Source organism: Epinephelus fuscoguttatus, linkage group LG17 (genome assembly GCF_011397635.1).
Source record: "Epinephelus fuscoguttatus linkage group LG17, E.fuscoguttatus.final_Chr_v1".
NCBI lineage: Eukaryota > Metazoa > Chordata > Actinopteri > Perciformes > Serranidae > Epinephelus > Epinephelus fuscoguttatus.
In genome coordinates, this window is record NC_064768.1 from 10,568,701 (window position 1) to 10,591,906 (window position 23,206).

Below are 23,206 nucleotides of genomic sequence, written 5' to 3' on the forward strand. Positions count from 1 at the left end.
GTGCATCGCATAACTGCCGACCGTGTAACTTTGTCGGCTCAACAGATTTCACAAAAACAGTCTCCAGTTTGAAAAGAAGAAAATAATCTATCTTTATTCTGTCTCTCAGCATGCTGGGAAATCGTTCTTGGTGGTTTCCTTCTACCTCTGGTTCTCTGTGTCACCACATCTCCTATAAAGGCAGACAACAGGGGAGTACTGGCCATTAAATATTAATGAGAGTTTTGGAGAAACTTTGGACTGAGTTTACCAAGCTTCTTGGAGTGTCAATTTTCACACTATCAAACCAAACAAAGCTTTCAGCAAACAAAACATCACTCAGCTGGAACAGGACTGGGTTTTCTCCAAAAGCACTGTGAAAAGTAATTGTAGAGGGGAGTATGTGAAGGAGTATACAGCTTCTGGAGAGGAGTCAAAACAATGGGGGAGAGCAAAAGCAACAGAACCCATTTTGTCATTGTGCAAATAAAACAACTGGTGACAGATGCTGAATTTTAAGAGAATCACCTCTCCTCTCAGCTGCCAGCTTGCTCACTTAAACGAAACCCAGTGACTTTTGTGTCTTCTTGATCTGTCTGATCCCAGTCCATAAATTCTGATTAAAATGCAGAGTAGTACAATGTATTTTTTCCAATTGCACAACGTTAGAGATTTTAATGGCATAAATAAACAGACCTGATTCCAATTATTGAAACATAAGGGTGGACTGTGTGTTTGTGACGAGAAACACTTTGCTAAATGCCTTATTTTCTTAAACTAACAAGTGATCTGCTAGTTTAGCAAGGAGTATTTCAACACTTCTCCCAAAGAAATCAATTTGTGTACAAAGTCTTTTAGAAACAGGGTTCCCACAGTCATGAAAAACCCGGAAAAGTCATAGAATTAGTAGAAATCATTCTAAGACTTGGAAGGTCAGGGAATTTTGGTGTGTATAATGAAATTGCTCCAGTAACCTTCCATGGATACCCTTCCACATAATGTAACATGACAGCAAATTTATTTATTTATTTATTTTTTGTTATTTCCTGGGGATTTCAATTTCGGGACAGTTTTTGTGACTGTTCAACATCATGTACTTTTTTTAATTTTCTCCCAGCATTCCGTCTCTCCCATTATGTATGCCAGCTAGCTGAAATTATGTTTGAATAGAGTTTGAATCTGTTACGCTTGACAGTTGAACACCAGTTAAGTGGGGCAATAAAGAAAAAATGATTAAAGGTCATTGAAAAGTTGTAGAAATGTTTTGAAATTTGTCTGTGGAAATGTGTGGGAACAAGAGAGAGAGAAGCAAGACAAAATAATTTCAATTTTAAAAAATTACTGTACTTGAAAAATGTTTATTTCCAATTCTTACTGCCAACTCCACTAGCAAGGGGATCATGCATTGGTCGCGTGTGTGTGTTTGTCTGCAACTAATCTAGAAAACTACTACATCAATCAGCCTAATATTTTGTGTGCACATGTATGACTGTATTGCTCAAGGGTCTCTTGTGGTTGCAGTGATTCAAAAGTGTTGAATTGTTTCACAACCATTGTTGACTGCGGACTCCCCACTCATCATAGCCAGCTGGTAGGGGCTGCATGTTCACTGGAATTCGTCTTCACTAAAAATAACTCATACGGTCTGTAACAGGCTACATTTTGACCTTCGTCATGGCTCAAAATCTGACATTGATGAAAATCTTTGGTTTTATTTTGAACTGGAGTATTTGCACATTGATTCCATACCTTATATGTTATGATTTACCAAAGTTAAGCACAATATGGGATAAATAAATCACCATATTTGTTATCTCCGCCGCCATCTTGAGTGTAAGGGAGCTGGATGCAACAATTCCATCAGGAAGTACTCTCTGCAATCCGGCTGCCATGGCTGGGACCCCATTTTGTTTTGGCAACATACCACACATTGCTGAAGCTGAGTGTTTTGCCTGCCCTATTTTAGATTGTAGACTTGCAACTTCTCTTGGTCAATTTTTCCTTGATAGTTGTGCTTCTGCTATAATTAAATTAATTAATTAATTTACTTTTTGTCTGTTTCAGGCAAGTTTATTTAAATAGCACGTTTCAGAAACAAAGGCAGTTCAAGGCAATTCACGGTCTTACCTGTTGTTATTTCCTACACAATTGTGCTGTAGCTTGCAGATAAAATTAATACTGTCAAAAGTCAGCCTTTGAATGATATGGGTAAAAGATTTGTGGCTGTGTTTTAGCTATAAAAAATACAGAAATCTGCACCCTACTGACTGTATGTTCTTTTTTTAAAAGATTAAAATTTTAGAGCCTAAAATGTTATTGTTTATCTGATTTGAAAATTTGTCCTCTCATCCACCTCAAATTGTAAAATTTGTTTCCTGTAGTTGGCGGACTATGGCATATTGGGGCTGAGAATCTAATTTTTACATGTCTTGGTACTGTTATTTGTAGCCACTTGAGGTTAAATAAGAGTGTTCTCACTTGCTTTTAATGAACTGCTCCAAATGTGCATGATGAGAACCAGTCTGACTTTTTTCATCTCAGCAGCAACATCCAACGATGTTTGATATGAATAAAACATGAAATGAAAGAGTCAGAGTGGAAATTACTAGCTCCTCATGACATCTTTTTAAAATTTAAACCCCAAGCAGAATCAATCAATTATACAATCATGTCAGATGAGCAACGCTACCTCTACTGAGCCCACATGCTCTTTCTCCCCTGCCTTTGTATATTTACACCTTGCTGTAGATAGATGGGACTCAATTAGCAGTCCTGTGGAGAGCCATGTAAATCACAAAGACGCTATTATTCTTCATACGTGAAGATGATTCATAATGTCCATTGATATCTGTCACATCTTAATGACAAAATGTGTGGGGCCTTGTGTAAATCTCTGTTCCCCACCGGGACACAGATCTGATGGAGAGACTGTAATAATGGCCCTTCCGGACACATGAATCAGCAGTCCCAGTGGCAGAAGTGCTATCACAGTCCCCAGAGCACGGGGCGCAGCATACTGTGAAATTGAAACTTGGATGAGTCACTGATTGGGTTAAAGCAAGCCACACAGGCCAGATGCAGGGGCTTTAAAGCAAGCACAGCATATAGCTCGGGAGATTGAAGCCAACAGGTCTAGGGATTGCCCTTTGCATAGAATTGATGTTTTTATGCTGAGAGTGAGGAATGCTACAGACAAATGTAGAGTTTGCTCATGCAAGAAAATATATGGGTATGCTCTGAATGTATGAGGAGAGGTAAAATTACACTCCAAAGGGTCTGAGGGAAGGCCATTAAAGCATATCTGGATATTAGAGACTGCAGGGGACATAATGGATTTTCGAGTGCATGGTCAATATAAATTATCATTGAAAAAACAGTAACGTGTATTCAGTAAATGGCACTTCAGCCTTATATCAATTCATACATGAGACCTAGAGGTCATTAGCTCATGGCTGACTGAATCTGATGAACCTCACAAGTTCACACAGGGTTTTAAGCATATTTAAGCACATTTTTGCATGTATACTGTGGGTACTTTGAAACTATATATATATGTTAGGGTGGGCACAAATCTGGAAAAGGCAAATACACTGCAGAATTTGAAAATAAAAAAATACATCCTACTCCTGCAGCTCCCCCCTCTCCACTCTGTCCTAAGCCCTTCCCACCAGACAACCATGGGCCACAATAACCCAGTGTAATCTTATTTAATCATAGAGTTACCAGCAGAGCATTTGCTCAGCCTCTCTCTCTCTCTCTCTCTCTCTCTCTCTCTCTCTTTCTCTCTTTCTCTCAAATGAGACAAGAATTAGCAGCTAGTCACCTCACTGTCCCTCTGACTTACTCCCCATCACTGTGGACTGCTTCCTCTGTAGGAGAATGGGTAGAGGCTCTGGAGATGGACGTTGGGTCGATGGCTGTAAATTCAGCCAGCACAAACCCCCCCAGCAATAGGTGTCACAGCTGGCTGGTTGCCAGTGGCAGCGCTGGGTAACAGCACCTGCATAATGGCAGCAACAGAAAGTTTGCTAATCCGGCAGGTTGTGTGGTCCCCTGGGGATGGGGTTTGCACTGGCTGGATTGTGGTTGCCACGGCCCCCTACTGGGGGTCCATCTCTAGAGCTGTTGTCCTCCTGGCAAGGTGGTCTGTAGCGGCAGGGAGTGAGGCAGAGGGCTCACTGTGATTCAAGGCTCTAGCTAACACTAAATACATACAAGTGAACAAAAGCTGTAGCCATTAGCTTTTCGCTCCCCAAACAGGTTTGCAGGAGGCTTAATTATTATCAGCATTCCATCCATCTCTGAAACTGTTTGCCAGTGTTGACATTTGTTTCATTTTGTTTATTGTCAGACTCTCTTTAGGTCCATCTTTCTTTTTGGGTTGCTTTGCTGTGTAGGCAGTTGTAGCGTTTGCAGGATTTTCTGCCTTTAAATCAGGCTTTTACCAAAGGGACGTCACACACATCTGCAAAAAAGCCTTGGGAATGCCCTGAAATGATCTGTGATTGGCCAGTCTCCCATCATGGGCTAGATTTTCTAAAGCCTAACAACCAAGCCAAGAGAAGGTGCGGAAATCTAATTTTGCACGTGCAAAGTAAGAACGGTAATGTAACTTCCTCTGTCTCCTTTTTAAAATGCAATTAGAAGACTCTTTTGCTGTGCATTAGCCATTTTCTCTGCTTTGTCAGGCAGGAGGAGGTGATAAATCACAATCTATTGTTGTCATTTCAACATGGTGGTGTCGCCCTTACGACTAGTGGTTCTTACACACCAAGCATTCCATCAGTGTCCTCTGACCAACAAGAATATCTCCCCAGTGCTCTATGAAGCTTGTTTTCCACTTCAACAGTCTTCCCTCCAGCACACCTTCGTCCTCCCTCCTCCGTTCTGTCCCTGTCACTTCTTTCCCTCCCTAACCTCCTTTTGGCCTCTCCCCAACACCTGCTATACTCCACTACCTCTACCATCCAAACCCACGGCTGTCTCCTCAGTCGATTCTCCTTTTATCTCAAAGGTTCCCTCCCCTACCCTCCCACCTCTCCTTGCTACCCCCCATCCCACCCCTATTATACCTCCTCCTCTTATGACCTTGTTTCCTTCATTCCAGCCATTTCATTCCATGACTCCCCTCATTACTTCCTGTTTTTTTCTATGACATTTTACCGGCCATCACAATGTCACAACGGTTGCTTTTGTTTTCATTTTGTGAGTCTATGTGTGTGTGTGTGTGTGTGTGTGTGTGTGTGATCGTGGCAATATCGGTCCTGGCAGCACCTATTGTAGCAGGAACTAACACAGGAGCTGTTTTGAGTATTTTGACAGGTTTAATTTGTCTGTATGCCCGTGGATAGATTTTGTCAATGGGCTAGCATCACAGCCATGCAAGATGCAGTCAACACGTCTGGAGTGATCCTATCACAAGATGATCTCTGCTTTATGACATTTATGTTTTTCAATTGTGAGGCAGCAAATTGGTATATGAGATGTTATTGAGGTGTTTTGGGGGAGGGGGTCTTTGCTCCCTTATCTCACCCTGCTGAGAGCCAGAAGGAAGTCCATTCCGCCTGATCGCTTCACACAGTGCCGTAGTTTCCAGTACACCAGATGCTCCCAGGCAAATACCAGGAGGCTCAGGCCCATGGCCACCAACAGCATGTAGAAGACCCCTGCCATGTTGTCTATGTCCAGCTTACTGCTCATCACCTGGAGGGGAGAGGGGACAGATTGGAGAAGACAGGAAGGAAGGAGAGGAATGGGAAACATTATAGGAGGTGAGAGCATAAAGAGGAGTTGAGTAAAAGGAAGAGGCAGATGAGGTAAAAGAAAAGCATATGAGAAGGGAAGCGCAGAGATGAGACAGGAGAGTATATTTATCACTAACGAGGGCCAATTTGTCTCCCAGACAGCAGATAAAAAGTTAATTACAACCAGCAGTACAACAGAGAATCCTTTGCTGTCACTGGATGTCAGAGCACCCATCTGTGATATTTTAGAGGCCCTGTGCTTCGAACACTGATGCTGAGACCAAAACATGTCAGTCACCACGAAATATCGTTCACATCAAACAAAAGGCTTTTCAGCCAATTTAATTTATTCAGCTTCAACATTAATGGCTCTCATCTGCAGCCAGCCTGCATTCTCTTTTGAATCAATAGCTATTATGTATTTGTATAACACTAAATAACCGCACATATATCCTTGAAACTGAGAGTGCCGGCTGTCCTCTATGAGATGTGTAGGGCAGTTTTGTTTGTGTGTTGTCATTTAAACCAACTACAGGAAACAACCACAAAATGCAGGATGATATCTGATTTGCCGCAGTTACTTGTGTTTGGGAGCAAAACAAAATTAATTGAAGGTATGCAGCAGTGTGGATGTGTAACCATAGAACAATAAATAAATAAATAAATAAACCTGGCAAGACAACAGGTTACTTTTAATAAATACGACTTTTGCTTACAAGCTCTGCAGAAAATAAGGATTTCATCAATAACTTAAAGCAATTAACATAGTGTCTCATTTGGTTTCTGTCAAGTAGCTTTAAAGGCAAAGTACCTGTCGTGCCTTCTGTCAGCCCAGATTGTTTTGGTGTAAGTAGCCAAGTGCTTGAGGTATCAGTTGTGGAGATTCCTGCCTTCTCTCCAATATAATGGAACTAGATGGCACCTGGCTTGTGGTGCTTTGCAATTGAAAAACTCAACAGCAATGTCTCTTTTCAGAAATCATGACCTGGTTACTCAAGATAGATCAGATTTTATTGTGAGCAGTTTGATGTTGGAACTATTTTCTTTCAACACCTGCCAACAGTATTGCCGTGACCAAGGAAACATGCATCTACTGTTAGTCTACTGAGCTAGCTAAGGCTCCAGTGCAGCTGTGGAGGATGCCATTAATGTTTACATTTCACACCGTCATAAGCACAAGCCTTTCATCAATGAATAGATGCAAGCTTTCTTCTGCGTGTTGATAGGGTTGGCATGTGTAGTTCAGCAGAGAGAAAACAGTTCTGACATGAAACCGCTCACAACGAGGTCTGTGGATTATCTTGACTAACCGGGCCAAACCAAGTGCCATCTAGTTCCATTATATTTGAGAAGGTAGACATCTTTGTGACTGATATCGCCAACACTCGGCAACTCACACCAAAACAACTGATTGCTGAATAGCACTACAGGTAAGAGGAAAAATATGTATTTTTGATTTTGGGGTGAACTGACCCTTTAAGACTGCAAAAATCATTCCTTTTTACATTAGCAATATCAGTATCACATTGATCAGTAAAGCTTATGGTGATAATACATTGTCAGACAAGCAGTCTTGTCAAAAAGAACACATAAGTAGGGTAAGTAACAAACTGAAAAGTGGCTTCATACAATAAAGTACTTTTGCTTTAAACTAATATGTATATTTTTCAAATTATTTAGGATGATGATGATAACTTGAGTAAGTCTGGCTTTGCTGATACCTGGTTTCTAATGGTGGGAACACCAGGAAGGTGCCTGAACAGTCTTGAGACACTGTCTATATCTAGTCTGGGGTCACAGTAGGATCAGTACCATGGATAGCACTTGTGATACCAGATCAATTGGAAAACTCTCCCACTTCATACTGTACTGACAAGCTGACCATGATCAAGGTTGAACTACATTAAGTTTATTCTGAAAAGTGCAAAGGCTGAGTGTGCACCAGGTTGATGGAGAAAGGCGGAGAAAAGGTGTAAAGATGTCATACCTCGATCTTATCGTTGTGGCAGATACCTGACAGCCAGAGACGCTCCAACATATCAATCTCATCTGCAAGAGAAAAGATGGAGGGAGAACAAGGAGATCAAACACAGGAGGAGCTGAAAGAAAACGGAATAAGATAAGAAATAGTGAAAAGAAAAGCAGGTTTAGGGCTCAGGATGGTGGGGCAGAGGAGGGAGCAATAGAAAAGAAAGGAATTAGGGAAGGAAAAGCCAGTGGGGGAGAAGGTGCTAAAACAGTACAGAAAATAAAAGAGAAAAACATTAAAAGGGGATTACTGCCCTCTTGTTATGAGAGCAAGGTGTTTGGTCCCCGAGGGAGGAGAAAGAAGCAAGAGAAGGAAAGCTGAAGATGTGGAGAGAGAAAAAGGCAAAAAAGAAAAAAAACAGGACAGATGATGAAATGCAGCATGAAGGGAGAGAAATGAGAGGAGAGAGTGAAACTTTGTTTGTATGATGTTAAAAAGAGAGGAAAATCAGGTTGATGGGAGTGAGCAAACTGTGAGAAGATAACTTAAAGAAGGACTGGGGTAATTCTTTATGAGCATTTTAAATATAATCTCTAACTTTTAAAACGTTTAAAAACGACTTAACCAATGTTTTGTTGAGTTGTGTAGTTACATTATCCCAAACATTTCCAACAATGTTTAAACCAAGAGAAATCAGTTATTTTAATCAAAGACCCAGTCTGTGTTATTTGGTCAGCATTACTTGGCATCATATCCTCTATATGCATGCATCAGGGTTGTGGTATCTGCACAAATAAATGGACTGTTTATCTAGTTTCAAGCCACATGTTTAGGATACGTTTTTTGAATCTTGGTCATATTTAACTATGTCTTCTAACAGGAAAAGATTTTAGTCATCAAACGTGTGGATCTTAAGTTATCAGAGAAACAAGCCGACCAAATGTTCGCAGCAGCTCAGGTCCAGCCTCTGCTTGGACCTTGGATCTCTGCTTGGTCAGACACAGCTCCTCTGTCATGTGGTGTCCCACAGGGTTCTGTTTTGGGTCCCATGTTTCCTTGTACATACTGCCTCTTGGACAGATCATTAGCCGTTATAGAAGTATTTCTTATCATTTTTATGCTGACAATATTCAGTTGTCTTCTCTTTCAAACCTGAAGAGAGTGGGCAACTGTTAAATGAATGTTTGGATGCTATCAAGATTTGGATAGCTGACAACTGCCTCCAGTTAAACACAAATAAGACAGAAGAAATGACAGAAACGTCATTTGAACTCTGTTTTTAGCCTCATTGTAGCCTGTAGCTCTAATTGCCTCTCTGTGCACCACGCTCACGTGTGTCTCGAGTTCAAATGACGTTTTTCCAAACAACTTTTTATGTCAGGGCTTCAGGACACTTGGATCACTATGGGCGAGCAGTGTGGAGATATTTTGTGGTTTCAATTATGTGTTTTTGGACGTTTGAATCAGGGGCGCCATAAGCCTACATTAGGTGGAGTTGTGTTGCTACCTCCTCTCCCCTGGGATCTCCGCAAGTGTTGTGAGGACTCTAAAACTTTACCTGAGCCTCCATCCACATATGGGTGAGTAGATAATGGGTGAATTTTCATTTCTGGGTGCACTATCCCTTTATGTTATCAGAGAAAAAAGGTGATCACACATTTCTGGGAGCTGGGCTAATAACCCTTCCACAATGGGTCAAACACCATTGGAGAAACACTTTTTTCATAGTGGTAGCCAGATGGGGCCATTGTGTATCTTGGAGCACACCTAAACCAAAAGCCATGACTGAATGTCAGGGATTCAGTCAGGAATTCAGTCATGCTGTTGTACAGTAGTATATCATCCATCCATCCATCCATCCATCCATTTTCATAACCGCTTATCCTCTTGAGGGTCGCGTGGAAGCTGGAGCCTCCCAGCTGACATTGGGTGAGAGGCAGAGTACACCCTGGACAGGTCACCAGACCATCACAGTTAGAGACAGATAGAGACAGACAACCATTCATACTCACATTTACACCTACGGACAATTTAGAGTCACTAATTAACCTGCATGTCTATGGACTGTGGGAGGAAGCTGGAGTACCCGGAGAGAACCCACGCTGACACGGAAAGAATATGCAAACTCCACATAGAAGGGATTGAACCAGGGAAAAAAAACTATGTCAATACGGAGAATTAAGGACTTCCATACTGAAATACTTTAGTTTCTTATTCTGCTGTTAATATTATTAAATAGCTTATGTGCAAAGACTAATACCTACATGTGTTAGATAATTCATTGCTCTTTAAACAGTCTGGTTGTCTTTTTCCTTAAAATGACAAGTATAAAGCTTTAATTTAAAGAATACATTGACTGTACAGAACAAAACATTTACTGAGAACATGCCTTGTCAAGTTTAGGAGAGACTTGTGGGTACCCATAGAATCTGTTTTCACTCAGGCGTGTCAATAGAAGCTGCTTTATTCTGTGTTTTTCCTGGTTTTAATCACCTGGTCAGTTTGTTTTGGAGAAGAAGACACCTCTGTGGATAATTCAACGCCTGGTAAAAACCTCCTGAACAATGAACACTGAAAGAATCTTAACTGGGAGAAACTGGCTGCAATCAAGGAATTGCTCTGTCTTTTGCTTTGATTGGAAGACCCCCAGTGACAGAAAATTACATGTTGTACGTTCAAGAAAGTACACAGAAAGGTGCATCTGTCCTACAATTACAAGCACAAAAAAATACAAAGTATGAATAGAAAATGAAAAATCAGAGCACAGGGAAGAGGTTAAAGAAATGGTAGCAAGAGAAAGAATTAAAGGCCATTTGCAGAGACAGTCATGAGATCGAAAAAGAGACATTACAGGCAGCAACTGGGAGGGAGAGAAGCCCTTTGAAGCATTCTCGTGAAATGGCCTGGCATCTGAGGCGGGCACAGTGAGGGCAGAGCGTCGCGACAGCACATGGGAGATGAAAGGGGGAACGCTCACAAACATTGCACTTCTTACTCAAACTGTCACACACACACACAAAGACACACACGCGATACACACTGTGCAGCAGCGTAATGGGACTCTCAGCGTCGGCCATCAATGCATTAATCAAAAAGAATGAGGCAGCGGGAAGGAAAAGCAGGATCAAATGTACAGAGAGACTTATGCAGACAGATGTGCACCAACCCGGCCGACTTTTATAACTAGCACACACACACTCTGTCACTGCACACACTCTGAAGATGTCCCAGTCAAAGGAAGTTCCAATTCCCAATGCTTACAGTTACAATATTAATCGACCTCTGGGTTAATTAACGCAGTCTGGAAACCCCTCTGTGAAGCCCTGCAACGCGGATTAGACCACCACAGCTCAGCCATGTTGACTGAAACGTCAAATCCGCTCAAACAAAACACAAATCTCACTCCAACATGAATCACTATGTGCCACATTTCACTTCCCCAACAGTCATGTGTGGGAATTCAAACGTTCCTTGACAGCTGAATTAAACCAGGCTCAACTCCATCGACCCTGCCTCCTCTCGCCCCGCTCCCCGCACAGATCCAGACAATAGATCCTAATATGTATGTTCATTCTGTGTGCGGCTCACTCCCATAATCTAATTCACTGAGTTTCAATGAGTGCTCGGCTGATTTCTCTCTCCCTGTCCGGCTCTGCGCCTTTCTCCCTTTATCTCCCTGTAAATACGTTAATCATGGCTGCCAGTGGCACATAAAGCTGCTCTTTGGGAGAAATCTTCCCCACAAAGCGTTGACAGGCAGGCAGAATTTCAGCTGTATCCTCTCTCACCTGCTTCGAGGAGGAAAATGCCACGGAGTAAAGAGGGGGGCTTCGTCTGCACAAATGAAAAAAGCACAAGTCCAATCACTGAGGGGGGGAAAGCCACAGCTTAGAATTAAATTCATGTTTTATTCTGTTGATTTTTGACAGCCTAGCAGTGATTGGGGAACAATTCAATTCAGTTTCCCTTAGTTCCATACTAACCTATGTGCCTGTCTCCACTTAATAGCTTTACATTGGTCAGCAGTGAGGATTTAGGGTGCCCCAATCCAAAACCTCTCAGTGGCATTATAAATAACAACGCCTTTATCTAATCTGTGCAGCAAAAGCTTTAAGGGAAAGGGTATTATGAGCTGGAAAAGGTTTAGAGGTAAAGTCTCACCTGGAATAGCTCCACAAGGAGGCAAACGGGTGACATCCTAACCAGATGCCAAAAGCATCTCAGCTGGCTCCTTTCAAGGATCAGCTTTTGTACTCAGTCTCTGTCACAAAGCAACATGTCATTTAATGATCATTGCACACACTGAGCAAGTCATTTAGATGAAGACGTCCTGATTGTAGTCTGGATTTGTCAATCTGAGGTGTAAATGTGATAAAGATGCTGCTTTTTCAAAAGAATTCATTAACATGGGTCAGAACTGAACATTCGTAAAGTTGTGTATCCTGACCAGTTGACGCACATCAGCTTGTGATGATGCATGTCAGCATATCATGACAGATGCCCCTAGTGTGTGGGCCTAAATCACGATTTGACATAACCAATGGCCTGGGGTCAGCAAGAGTTTAAGTCATTGGCTCAACCAGGCCAATCATGGTGAAATCAGAGTCTGAAACATGAGCGAAGTTGTGGCTATCAAGACACGTGACTGATGAAATGCATCATGATTAGCATGGGGATGGAGAAATACATTAAGGAATGTGCTCTTAGCCTGCAAGCCCATTATAGAGGCGGAGCATCTTTGCTGTTACCGATGCTCCACCATGTTCTGTGACAGAATCCATGACCCAGCCCCAAAACCTTAACAACTCAACAAATCCCAACACAACAAGTTTTTAAGAAAATCTCCTACTGGTTCACAGAATCTAATGGGTCCCAGATTTTGGTGTTACACCAGTACTCCAAGGGCCACACGGCCTACCGGAGCAGAGCATATGCTATAACCTCTTGCTTTTCGTTTTGGGTGAGCTGCGGCTCACCCAAGAGCTGCTACCTCACAAAGGAGCTGCTGCCTATTATTTTCGCATGATGCATGTAGTTCTCACAGTTCTCTGTCGCAAAAATATACAATGCAAATGATCTTTTGATGGTCAAATTGTCACATACCAGACACATTACACCTATTCCATCTGGTGAAGGGCTCATTGCAAGGCTGGACTGTGGTCAAATGTTCAATGCAAGTCTACTTCAAATGTACATGGTTTAAAAGCCTTTATTTCAAGCTACATGGCAGTTTTTATTTCACTTATTTTTTTTAATACATTTTACCATGTAAAATAAAGGGATTTTGCATAAACCCTACAGTGTGGCTTGGGTTATTTATGTTTTTCCATTACGCAGCACAGCTGGTTAATAGGTTTGCCTGTTGGAGGTGAGCTGTTGGCAGACGTGCAATAAGAGCCTGTTGTCTGCACCTCCTTATCTCACATCTCACTGTGGCTGTTTCTGCTTGTAAACTTCCTCCCTGCTCTATCAGTAGACTTGTTTTTTTCGAAGAAAGGTGCCAACAAAGTTTCACAAATTTGATGCAAACGATGTATCATTTCTTATAAATTCATCACCGTAAAAGTCTACTGATCTTTTGTTATGTAAAGGCTTTTACTGTGATCAGCAAAATAAGAAAATGTTGAGCATCACTTGGCATGTTAAAACTGACATTGAAAATGCATATTGTTGCAGCATTGACTCAGCATGGCCAAGAAGCACTATAGGTGTGGCAGGCCTCTACGTACCCATATCTATGATGCTAATCACCACTGATAACAGCCTTTAATGGCCTGATAACATTCTATTTGGTGTATACATATCTATACAAGGGAGCTTTGGGCTAGTTCTGCACAAAAGCCTGACACAGATAGCTCACAATACAAGGACCATTCCCTGCTCATGGCACACCAACCAGCCTGTCATCTACATTCTACTAACACTGGCTACGGTTACATGATGGCTTGTCATTCGGAATGAAATGAATCTGAATGAAATCATTCGGAATTAAAGTGTTTCCAGGTAGTCTACATGGGAAATATTCATTCCGAATGAGGGTTTACACAGGAGATCAGTTCAATCGCCTTTATTCAGGTCTGCGCAAGGTTTGGGGCAGGGAAGGTTTCTGATTGGATAGGGGGTTACGTGTTTACGTTTACCAGAAAAAAAACACTGTAGTCCTCGCTCCGGATAACAAGATGCTTGACGACGCCGTTCTTAGTGCCTTTTTCAGGCATGTTTTGCTTATATTCTTGAAGCAGCAGTACGACAACAACCGTGTTCTGCTAATGCTTCATCTGTTGAGCAGGAGAAGGGAGGCAGAAGACCGTGCTGTGGCGAATGGAAACCGGTGAGTGCAACAAGTCCGACTGCTCTATCTCAGCCTGTTGCTATGCAGCCCGTTGCTATGCGCGCTATATATGTCATCGCACCAGAAGGGCAAGGAAACGAGCATGCGCAGAAAGACCAGAATGAATTTAAAGAGGAATGAGTGTATACATGCACACAAAATTCTTTCATTCGGAATGACAAACGGAATAAACCACCCCCTTTAATCAGATTTAATTTTCAATCAATGACCGTTTTTCAATCGGAATGACCGTTTACATGATCACTTTTAATCGGAATGGCCGTTCATTCCGATTAAAAGTGGAATTAAACTGTCCATGTAAACGTACTGACTGTTAACAAGACTCCAAAGGCCCTTTTACATATGCTCTACAAACCCCTAATTATCTACACATTATCTGGAGGAGTTGAATGTGAAAACAAAAATGTCTGAATCAGTTGGATCAGACATTACACTGATTTTACCTTGCCAGGTCTCCAGGAGTCTGAAGAGTTCACAGCAAGCAAGTGGGCATGTTGTCTTAATCATGTTGCTTGTGTGAAATTGAAAAAGAAAGAAGGGTCATGTGAATGAAGATGCCGACAAAAATGTCTAACAGGAGGGATAATGAGATTCAGGAACTTCTGTTGGTAAGGGCTGATGCCGAAATCAGCAGACACATTCAAGAAATGGCAAGAGACTCTTTTTTTTGTTTGTTTTTTTTCCCGCAAATTGTGAACCAAACCTGATTCTCTGAACACCATCTTGAATGTATATGAGAAAGCAGCTCAAATACCTGCATTGTCTTGTGTCTAACGGTAACAGAGCAATCCACCATTTCCTGCCCCTGGTGCATAAGGTTTTAACCTGCTTAAATTAAAAGACGTAATGATGATAGTCAAGGACTGAAATGTATGCTGCTGTTTTTATTCACTATTTTTTGTACTTTGAGCATCCTTCTTTTTGTGCAGGAATGTCCTAAATAAATTGGCATTTTTTGCATTGATCTCAGCCTGTGAATCTTTTTGTGGCTGTCCAGCCCCGTTGCATTGGTGTGCAGGTATCTCCTCTGCCATCCTTTCTTGGTTGTCCATTATACCAACACATCCAAGATACACTTTTTTTTGCCCAAGGTAGGCACAGTTTGACAGCAGCCCTAAGGCTTTAAGTTAAAAGAAGTACACTGTCAGCAAAGAAAAAAAATCCCAAAATACAGGATTCTGAAGTTGCTGTGAAATTCTTCACAAATCTCACCTGCCAGAAGGATTTGTCTGCACTTCAATAATGTGATGTCAATTCCAAATATTTTGTATCAAGCAAGATACATGACACAAAAATGTAAGTAATTACTGGGTGCAAGTTTTGTTGTACTGAAAAATGTTCTCTTCAGTAAAATGGAAATGAAAGCCAATGTGTTAAACAAAGAAATTACTTTGGTCTGGTCTTGTGTCATATTTTGAAGTTGTTCAATTTCATATTTCATCAAGTTTTTTCTACCTGTTATATTTACATTTGATTACATTTCATCCTCAGTGTCACTCTGAACAGCAGCAACATTCAGCATATGAATAACTGTATATGAAGCAAAAGTGAACTTTGCGAGGAAAGAAATATAAGATAGGACAGAAAACATAGCAAATCATTTCAAGTTATTGTGTCTGCATTTTTGTGAGTGACAGAAGTAAATTACATGAGCCACAGTTCATTCCTGCTGTCGTGTCATTGCACTGTCGGCAAAAAAAAAAAAAAAAATTGTTTTGTGAAAAACTGAAATTGTTTTTTTGTCAGCCGACCTGTAAAAGCACAAATAATAATAATTGGACAACCAGCCTGAGAGACAGTGCATGTGAGGTGGCGTGTGTGTATGTGGGAGGTGGTGAAGTCTAATTAATCTCCGAGGAGATGGATCTCTAAAAATATTAATCTTTTCACGGGTGCTTCTACAGGGCACTTGGAGTTATGGGTGTTATCAACAAGCTACTGCCAGAATATTTTGTCCAACTGCCAGAGCAATTTCAACTCTAACAACCATCTCATCTTTTATTCTACTGACAAAAAATACACTGTGAAGGGACTGGAGTCGACCAGGGGGTCAGCCTTGTGTGTCTGACTAGATAGTGGAGCTGTAAAATGGATTTGTGGAGTTTGTTGGTTGCAGAGGTGGCAGTTAGCAGCTAGCTCCGTTTCAAACAGCTGCTGGACTGTTGAACCCTGCAGGTCTCCACTCAGATCCAAAATGTTTCAAGAAGGTTTGACTGCTGTTTGACGGGCAGGTAGGAGGGTCAGTCATCTGTCATCTGTGTAGCTGTGCTGTAATTTCAGTCTAAACTCAGCACAGTTTTCTTTGATAGAGCTGAAAGTTTAATTTTAATCACCAACTCTGTTAGAGGACATGAGTTTAAACGTCCTGACTAAAGGCCCAGACACACCAAACCAACTTCACAGAACATGCAGCAACCAAGGCCCCCTGCTGCATTGCCTGACATCACTGTGTCTTGGCCAAAAAGTTGCATATGAACATACAGCAAAGACTAAAGCCAACAGCCGGCATGTATGTTTTGTGCCTGCGGGAGAGGAAACTCAGACCGCGGTAGTCATTTAAAAAGTGAAACCAGAAGACTGTCTTGGCATTAGTTAGCCATGTAGGAGGAACAGCCTTTCTGAACTCTCCCAAAACCTTAAGTAAACAGACGGGTGAGATGGGCCACTCTGAGGGTCAAATGTTTATTGCTTTGGCCATTTCACCTCATTCTTTTTTTTTTTAAAGATATTTTTTTGGCATTTTGCCTTTAATAGACAGGACAGCCAAGTGTGAAAGGGTGGGGGAGAGAGAGAGAGGGGATGATATGCAGCAAAGGGCCACAGGCTGGACTCAAACCTGGGCCACCGACGCCCCAATTTCACCTCATTCTTAAGGTACTCTTCCACCGTCATCCTGGCATCAAGAGTGGTAAAGGTGTCAACTGAAAACCCTCCAGATCTGAAGTTGCGAATTAACATCCTGGGAAATCCAGCGTTTGACAACACAGCCAGATTAACTGCCAGACCCGGGGTCATTAACTATGCTTTTATGTTGGAGGAACTCCAGCCGCCTTCCCTCTTCCCTCTTCCCCGTGTGACACGGTTATGGGCGGTTTTCCAAGCCACTGTCGGCACAATGAATCTAAGTCCCACTGTCGGCAGGATGGAAATAAGTCAAAGGGCTCTAGTTTCGCAGGGTGGCGAACGCCGCGCAGAGCTAGTTTCGAGCAGCGCAACCCGACGTGCGCTCAGTTTGGTAGTTGGCAGACCGAGGTGCGCTGAGATGGGTGTGGCGGCGCAGCAGGGGGAGATGCCGACAGATCCAGCTTGACGCAGTGACAGTTTCGTGCCAAAAGGCTTCGCCGAAGGTGCGCTAAAAGCTCGCCAGCTGAAACCACGTCTACTGTCAGCGAAGGGGAGCGCAGCTGGCGTAAGCCGAAGTTTGGCTGACCGACGGACAGTGCACACACATCACCAAAACCTCACAGGCAGGTTTCCAGAATATCAGGCACATTAACGATGCAATAAATACCCAAAAAACCACTATTCAATGCAACTATCTGCAGTCAGCACATAAATGTATCTTTATATTGACTGTTCCGTCACATCTGATGTCAGATCAAAGGGGATTGGCACCGTTTGGCACGCGTAATGGAAACCCAACCTGATTTGATTAAACAGCTGCAAACTAATAAGTTCACATCCCTCTCAGCCAACCACAAACAGCCACAGCATCAGATAGGGAGTATATATTCAGCATCTGTCATCTTAGAAAAGTCAAAAGAAAAGAAACAGAGCGAGACTGCGAGAGAGAAAGAGAGAGCGCACGCACACGAGAGAAACGCATCATTAATTTACAATTGTGGTGACCTCCTCCCAGGCTACCTTTGCATCATCAGCCTGTGGAGGGCACAGTTCCGTATATTCGGACACTACGAGCTTGGACCTCCCGGACCAAAACATCAGTTTCCTCCTGGGAGAAGTTTAGCCGTCTGACGCTGCTGCTCTCTTCTGCCATGGCGAATTGAGTAAACTCTCATTACACCTTCGTGCGGGGCATTTAAGGGCGAGGAGAGGCGCTCATTTGATTGGTGTGATGTGTGTAAAACCAACTCCATGCCTTCTCTCCTCCCTCTTTCCAACTTGCGCCAGCGCGCACGGTGTGCCAAAATTGCAAAATCTGCCTGGCCACACCCAGTTGGCAAAGCGCAGGTGCGCTGCGCCCCCGCCTTGCCCAGTCTGCGAAACTAGAGCCCAAAGTGTGGAGAAGAGGGACAGGTAAAAGCGGCGGACCGCTGGGGAAGCCTGCGCTTCCCTCCATAGGAGGGTGGTGCCCCATAATTTATTACGAGTGCAAACATTTTCTAAAGGTATTGCTCCTGCAGCCATTTAGCACATAAACAACACAATCCGATGTTGAAAGAACAGAGCATATTTACCATGTGCCAGAACAATAACACAAACCATCAGGAAATGTTTCTGCTGAAGACCTCAATGGATAAAGAAAAATAATCTTACCTTATGTAATGAGTTTGTTTTGATCTCATCCCCTCCTAACTTAAGCTCTTTGTTTACTTTCTTGTGCACTGAGCTGAAGTGCCAATCAGAGTGATTTCATTCACAGACTGGCTCCGCCATCACCAATATAACAAGCTGAATAGGCCAAAAAAACAGGGGGGCCAACAAGATCAGTGCAGGGCGCACTGATATGCATACCGTGTGCTCATAAATCATCCTTTAAACCTGTCAAAAACTATGCTGGAAAAATGCAAGTTTGTTAATGTGTAGTAGTTATTTGTTTTAATAGAAAAATAAAGTCAAATGACATTTTAACAATTTATACAACCTGTCACCTTGACTCAAATTCTGATACCTGTTTTTAGCCAACTGAATTAGGTGAGGGAAAAAATTTTTTTTTTAGTAATGACTAAAGGTTGACTCAAATAAAATGACATTTTGTTTAATAAAACTGGACTAAAAATTTTTGTGTCACTGTTGACTACATCTATGAAGAATAAAAATGGCTTAAAAGTGCCTGACACTAATGAGCATTTTCTTTTTCAGACTAAAAGATCTAACTAATTAATCTAAAATAACTGCCAAAATTACCACTAGTAAATATAAAATGAGCCAGCAGAAGTTAATGTGGTAAAGGTACTGCTGTGTGAGATAATGTACAAAAGATTCTGTCAGAGTACAACAGAAACAAAAAGGCCCAGGGGTCTTTTAAAAAGAAGTTCCTGCCATTTCTAGTGTGTGTTTGTTTACACGTTCCTTTATTTGTTTTTAGATGTTGATCCCAAATGATTTGTGGATTTTGTTTGACTGTGTGGAACTAAACTAAACATAAAAACAAAATTGCAGGTTCAGAGAAATATCTGCGCCTCTATTCTCAGTCTATAAAATTAAAATCAACATCTGGGTCTCTGAAGACTCAAAGCCATCTGAACAAAAACGATGAAAAGAAAAAGGAAATCAATTTCCCGAGGGTGTGTAACACTGCAACAGTGTGTTCCATCCTCAGTGCCCTAAGCTGTTCACATTCACATTTTCTTTTTGCCATTCTTTTGTGTGTGAGGTGATTTTATTGGCTTTGCTCAGTCAGCATGAATCAATGTTAGTGACAAAAAGGGGAAGCAGAGCGAAAGCGAACTTTGTATATCTGCTGCTGTGGGATTTGAGTCCAGGTGCAGAATCAGCAGTTGTAACAGTACATATCCCTGCATCTCAGTCCTTTGCACCATCACTTTGAAGACGGTTTATTTCTTGGATGTCTGATGGAGCCAAGTGGGACTTGACACATGGTTTCCTCATCTTCAAAAGGTTTCCTTTATCAAAAGTACTGCTGCGCATCTGCTTGCCAACTGGGTCTCCTCCTCATGTTTTAGTTAATGGGAGGTCAGCAGGGTTTGAAAAAGAGAGTTCAACTGCTATTACAGTTGGTAACTAAAGGAAAATACTATGGTTTATTACAGAATATGGTAAAATCTTGAATAAAAAAGCTGGTTTTCAAATAAATGGCCAAAGTGCTCCCAATGGCTGTGCCATTGATGTGTGAGCGTGTAGCCAGTGGCACCTTGTATGGTAGCCTCGGCCACTAGTGGTTGAATGTGACTTGAATGTGACGTATAAAAAGCGCTTTGAGATGTCGGAAGACTAGAAAGGCGCTATACAAATGCAGATCCAGCTGAAAAATATTGGCTTGGCTGGTAATCCATGGTTTCTGGTTGTTGAATGATTTGAGTTTTGGCTGAAGTTGCTTCTGTTGTTTTACATATTAAATCTACCACAGACTCAGTGAATTCATCGATGTCATCTTTGACACTGTCAGTGGTGCCCTGGAACCGCTCCAGACTCTGATGAGCATACTTGTTCTCATTCCGAAGTTGCCAAATACGGCTGCTTGGTCAGTGATTTCCATGTCAGATACTAGCAAAAACAGGCATCGTTTGGCGGTGGTATGTAACTACATGCTTGTTGTGCCTTCAACGTAACTCATGTTGATTTTGTTGCCTAAACCTAACCATGTACTTTTTTTGCCCAAAACTTAACCACATGCTTTTGTTGCCTAAAAGTAACCACTTGCTTTTGATGCCTTAACCTGACCACATGCTTTTGTCACCTAAACGTAACCACCTGCTTTCTTGCCTAATTGTAACCACATGCTTTTCTTGCCTAAATCTAATAACATGCTTGTCTTGCCTAAATGTTACCTTTACTTTTGTTGCCTAAACTTAACCACGTGCTTTTGTTACCTAAAAGTAACCACGTGCTTTTGTCACCGAAGCGTAACCACTTGCCTCCTTGCCTAAATCTAACCACATGCTTGTTTTGCCTAAATGTAACCCATGCTTTTGTTGCTGAAACTTAACTTTGTGCTTTTGTTCCCTAAACCTTAACCTTTCCCTTAACCATGTTTTTCTTGCCACAATCTAACCACATGCTCTTGTTGCCTAAACTTAACCATGTTTTTCTTGCCACAATCTAACCACATGCTTTTGTTGCCTAAACTTAACCATTTGCATCTGTTGCCTAAAAGTAGCCACATGCTTTTGATGCCTTAACTTGACCACATGCTTTTGTCACCTGGATGTAACCACCTGCCTTTGTTGCCTAAAAATAACCCATGCTTTTGTTGCCAAAATCTAACCATGTGCTTTTGTTCCCTAAATCTAACCATATACTTATTTTGCCTAAGATTAACCATGTGCTTTTGTTGCCTAAACCCAACCATGTACTTTTGTTACCTAAAAGTAACCATGTGCTTTTGATGCCTCAACCTAACCACGTGTTTGTTTCCTACCTAACCATGTGCTTTTGTTGCTTAAACCTAACCACATGCTTTTGTTGCATGAGGAAATACTGACATTGTATATTTTATTCTGAAAACAACTGTATCTGTCTAAACGAGGAGAAACTGTACATTTCTTGTGAAATGTGAAGTGTATTTTTAAAAGACACAATACATGAAACAAGTGTAAATTGACCCAGAATGTCAACAAAAGATACACCCAGGATACCTAAAGTGATATACGTTGACGTGAAAGTCTACTGACCAAAGCAGCAATATTTGACGAGCTGGAAGGGTTGCACTGGCTCCATATCTCACATCGTGGGGCATGTGTCATAGTTTGTTCACATATCTTGACCTCAACAAGAAGGCGGGATGGTCGCTCCCCCTGAATACTGACAGTGCAGCGTTGCAACCACCTCTGAATGGTGTACATCATTGATCCAGAGCACAGTGCCTCACATTCCCATTGTCACACCAGTCCTTATTCACTGCAAAGCACACAACATCTCTTCCTCTCTCACCAGAGTCCTCTGCTCTGTCAGATCAGCACAGAACAGAGTCACTTGGCTGAATGGTGCTTTTCATGATTTAGCCAGTTTTGGTGAATCAAAGGAAGGTTGTCAAATTGTGATTTGTAATACTGGGCAATGCAAATAAGATTGAATTGAATTTTCTAATCTGGATAAATGACTCATTGCCACACGCCACCACTGTCAAATGGTGATGGCCAAATAAAGCCTCATGAAGCATTTTCTTTATTTTATAAGCCCACTAGATGGCACTCTTGGTTTAAAGTGAGAGACTCAAAGAATGTCAATTCAGTGTACTTTCAACTTTTTGTTGAAGAAAAAGCGTGATCTAGTGGGCTCATAAAATTAAGGAAATGCTTCATGAGGCTTCATTTGGCCATCACTGCAGTCAAACACAGATCACAAAGAGCAACACCAGCACTTACAAAACTTACATGAGAGCATATATTTAGCACAAACTTGGCAGAGCTGAAAGAGAGGCGACTGGAAACATCTGCATCTACATTCTGTCAGGACTCACATGGTAAATTCAGCGTAATGTTCATTTCCACAGTCCATCAGTATTAGGAAAAGAGTCACATCACTCACCACTGTGCAGCACTGTAGGTTTATCTTTTTACCAGAAATACTTTTTTTTTCCTCACTGATAATTTTCCTTCGACTCTGCTGTTTTCTCCCGTTAGGAGAGACGGACACTTAAAAAAACAATAAAAACTGCTGTTTGAGCTACTAGAAGGCTTTTACTGTGAATGTGCAGACCGTATAAGGTTTTATTAGCAGTACCTTAACACTGACTAACAAAAGAAAAAGAGCATACCATGAGTGCTGTACTAATGGAATTAATGCAGTTTGAATGCATACTATCCTTAATTTGTCACAACAAAAGTAAAGTAAGAGGAAGAATTGAGTTTGCACAAACAACAAATTAAAACGGTAAGATGTGCAGGTAGGGTTAGGGGTTACTTATATTTTAAATGAACACTTGGTCTTAAATTTTTAGGATCCATCCTTTTGAGACAATTACTTTTATGTTTTCCACATTAACAGTTTCTTAATAGAGGTGCTACCCTGTCAAAAAGCAGGATGTCTCATTTAAGAAAACACCTCTCATTTTCACAGTTTTCAGTTACACATGTTCGCCATACACCTGCAGTCAGCCTCTATTGTTCGCTGCCTCTGGGGCTGCTGTCACTGCAGGCACTGAGGCATTTTCCAACCTGACTCCCAGGCTCGCTAATTGCGTACGAACTAAATTGCTCCCCAGAGGAGCCAATTTGGTGGCTAACCAGTCATTTGCTATAAAAAGAAAGGGCAATGCTCAAACAAAGAGAGGTATTATGCAGAACAATTACAGGACCT

At 41.7% G+C, this 23,206-nt stretch overlaps 1 protein-coding gene across 1 annotated transcript in view; it reads right to left on the minus strand.

The window, feature by feature from the left end:
• Positions 1 to 23,206, minus strand: part of grin2da (glutamate receptor, ionotropic, N-methyl D-aspartate 2D, a) — a 264,862-nt gene that overhangs the window by 6,370 nt on the left and 235,286 nt on the right. The window contains exons 18-19 of the mRNA XM_049602881.1: positions 7,711 to 7,772; positions 5,512 to 5,682 (exon numbers count right to left, since the gene is read on the minus strand). Coding sequence (XP_049458838.1) covers positions 5,512 to 5,682; positions 7,711 to 7,772 — 233 coding nt within the window. The remainder of the gene's footprint in view (positions 1 to 5,511; positions 5,683 to 7,710; positions 7,773 to 23,206) is intronic.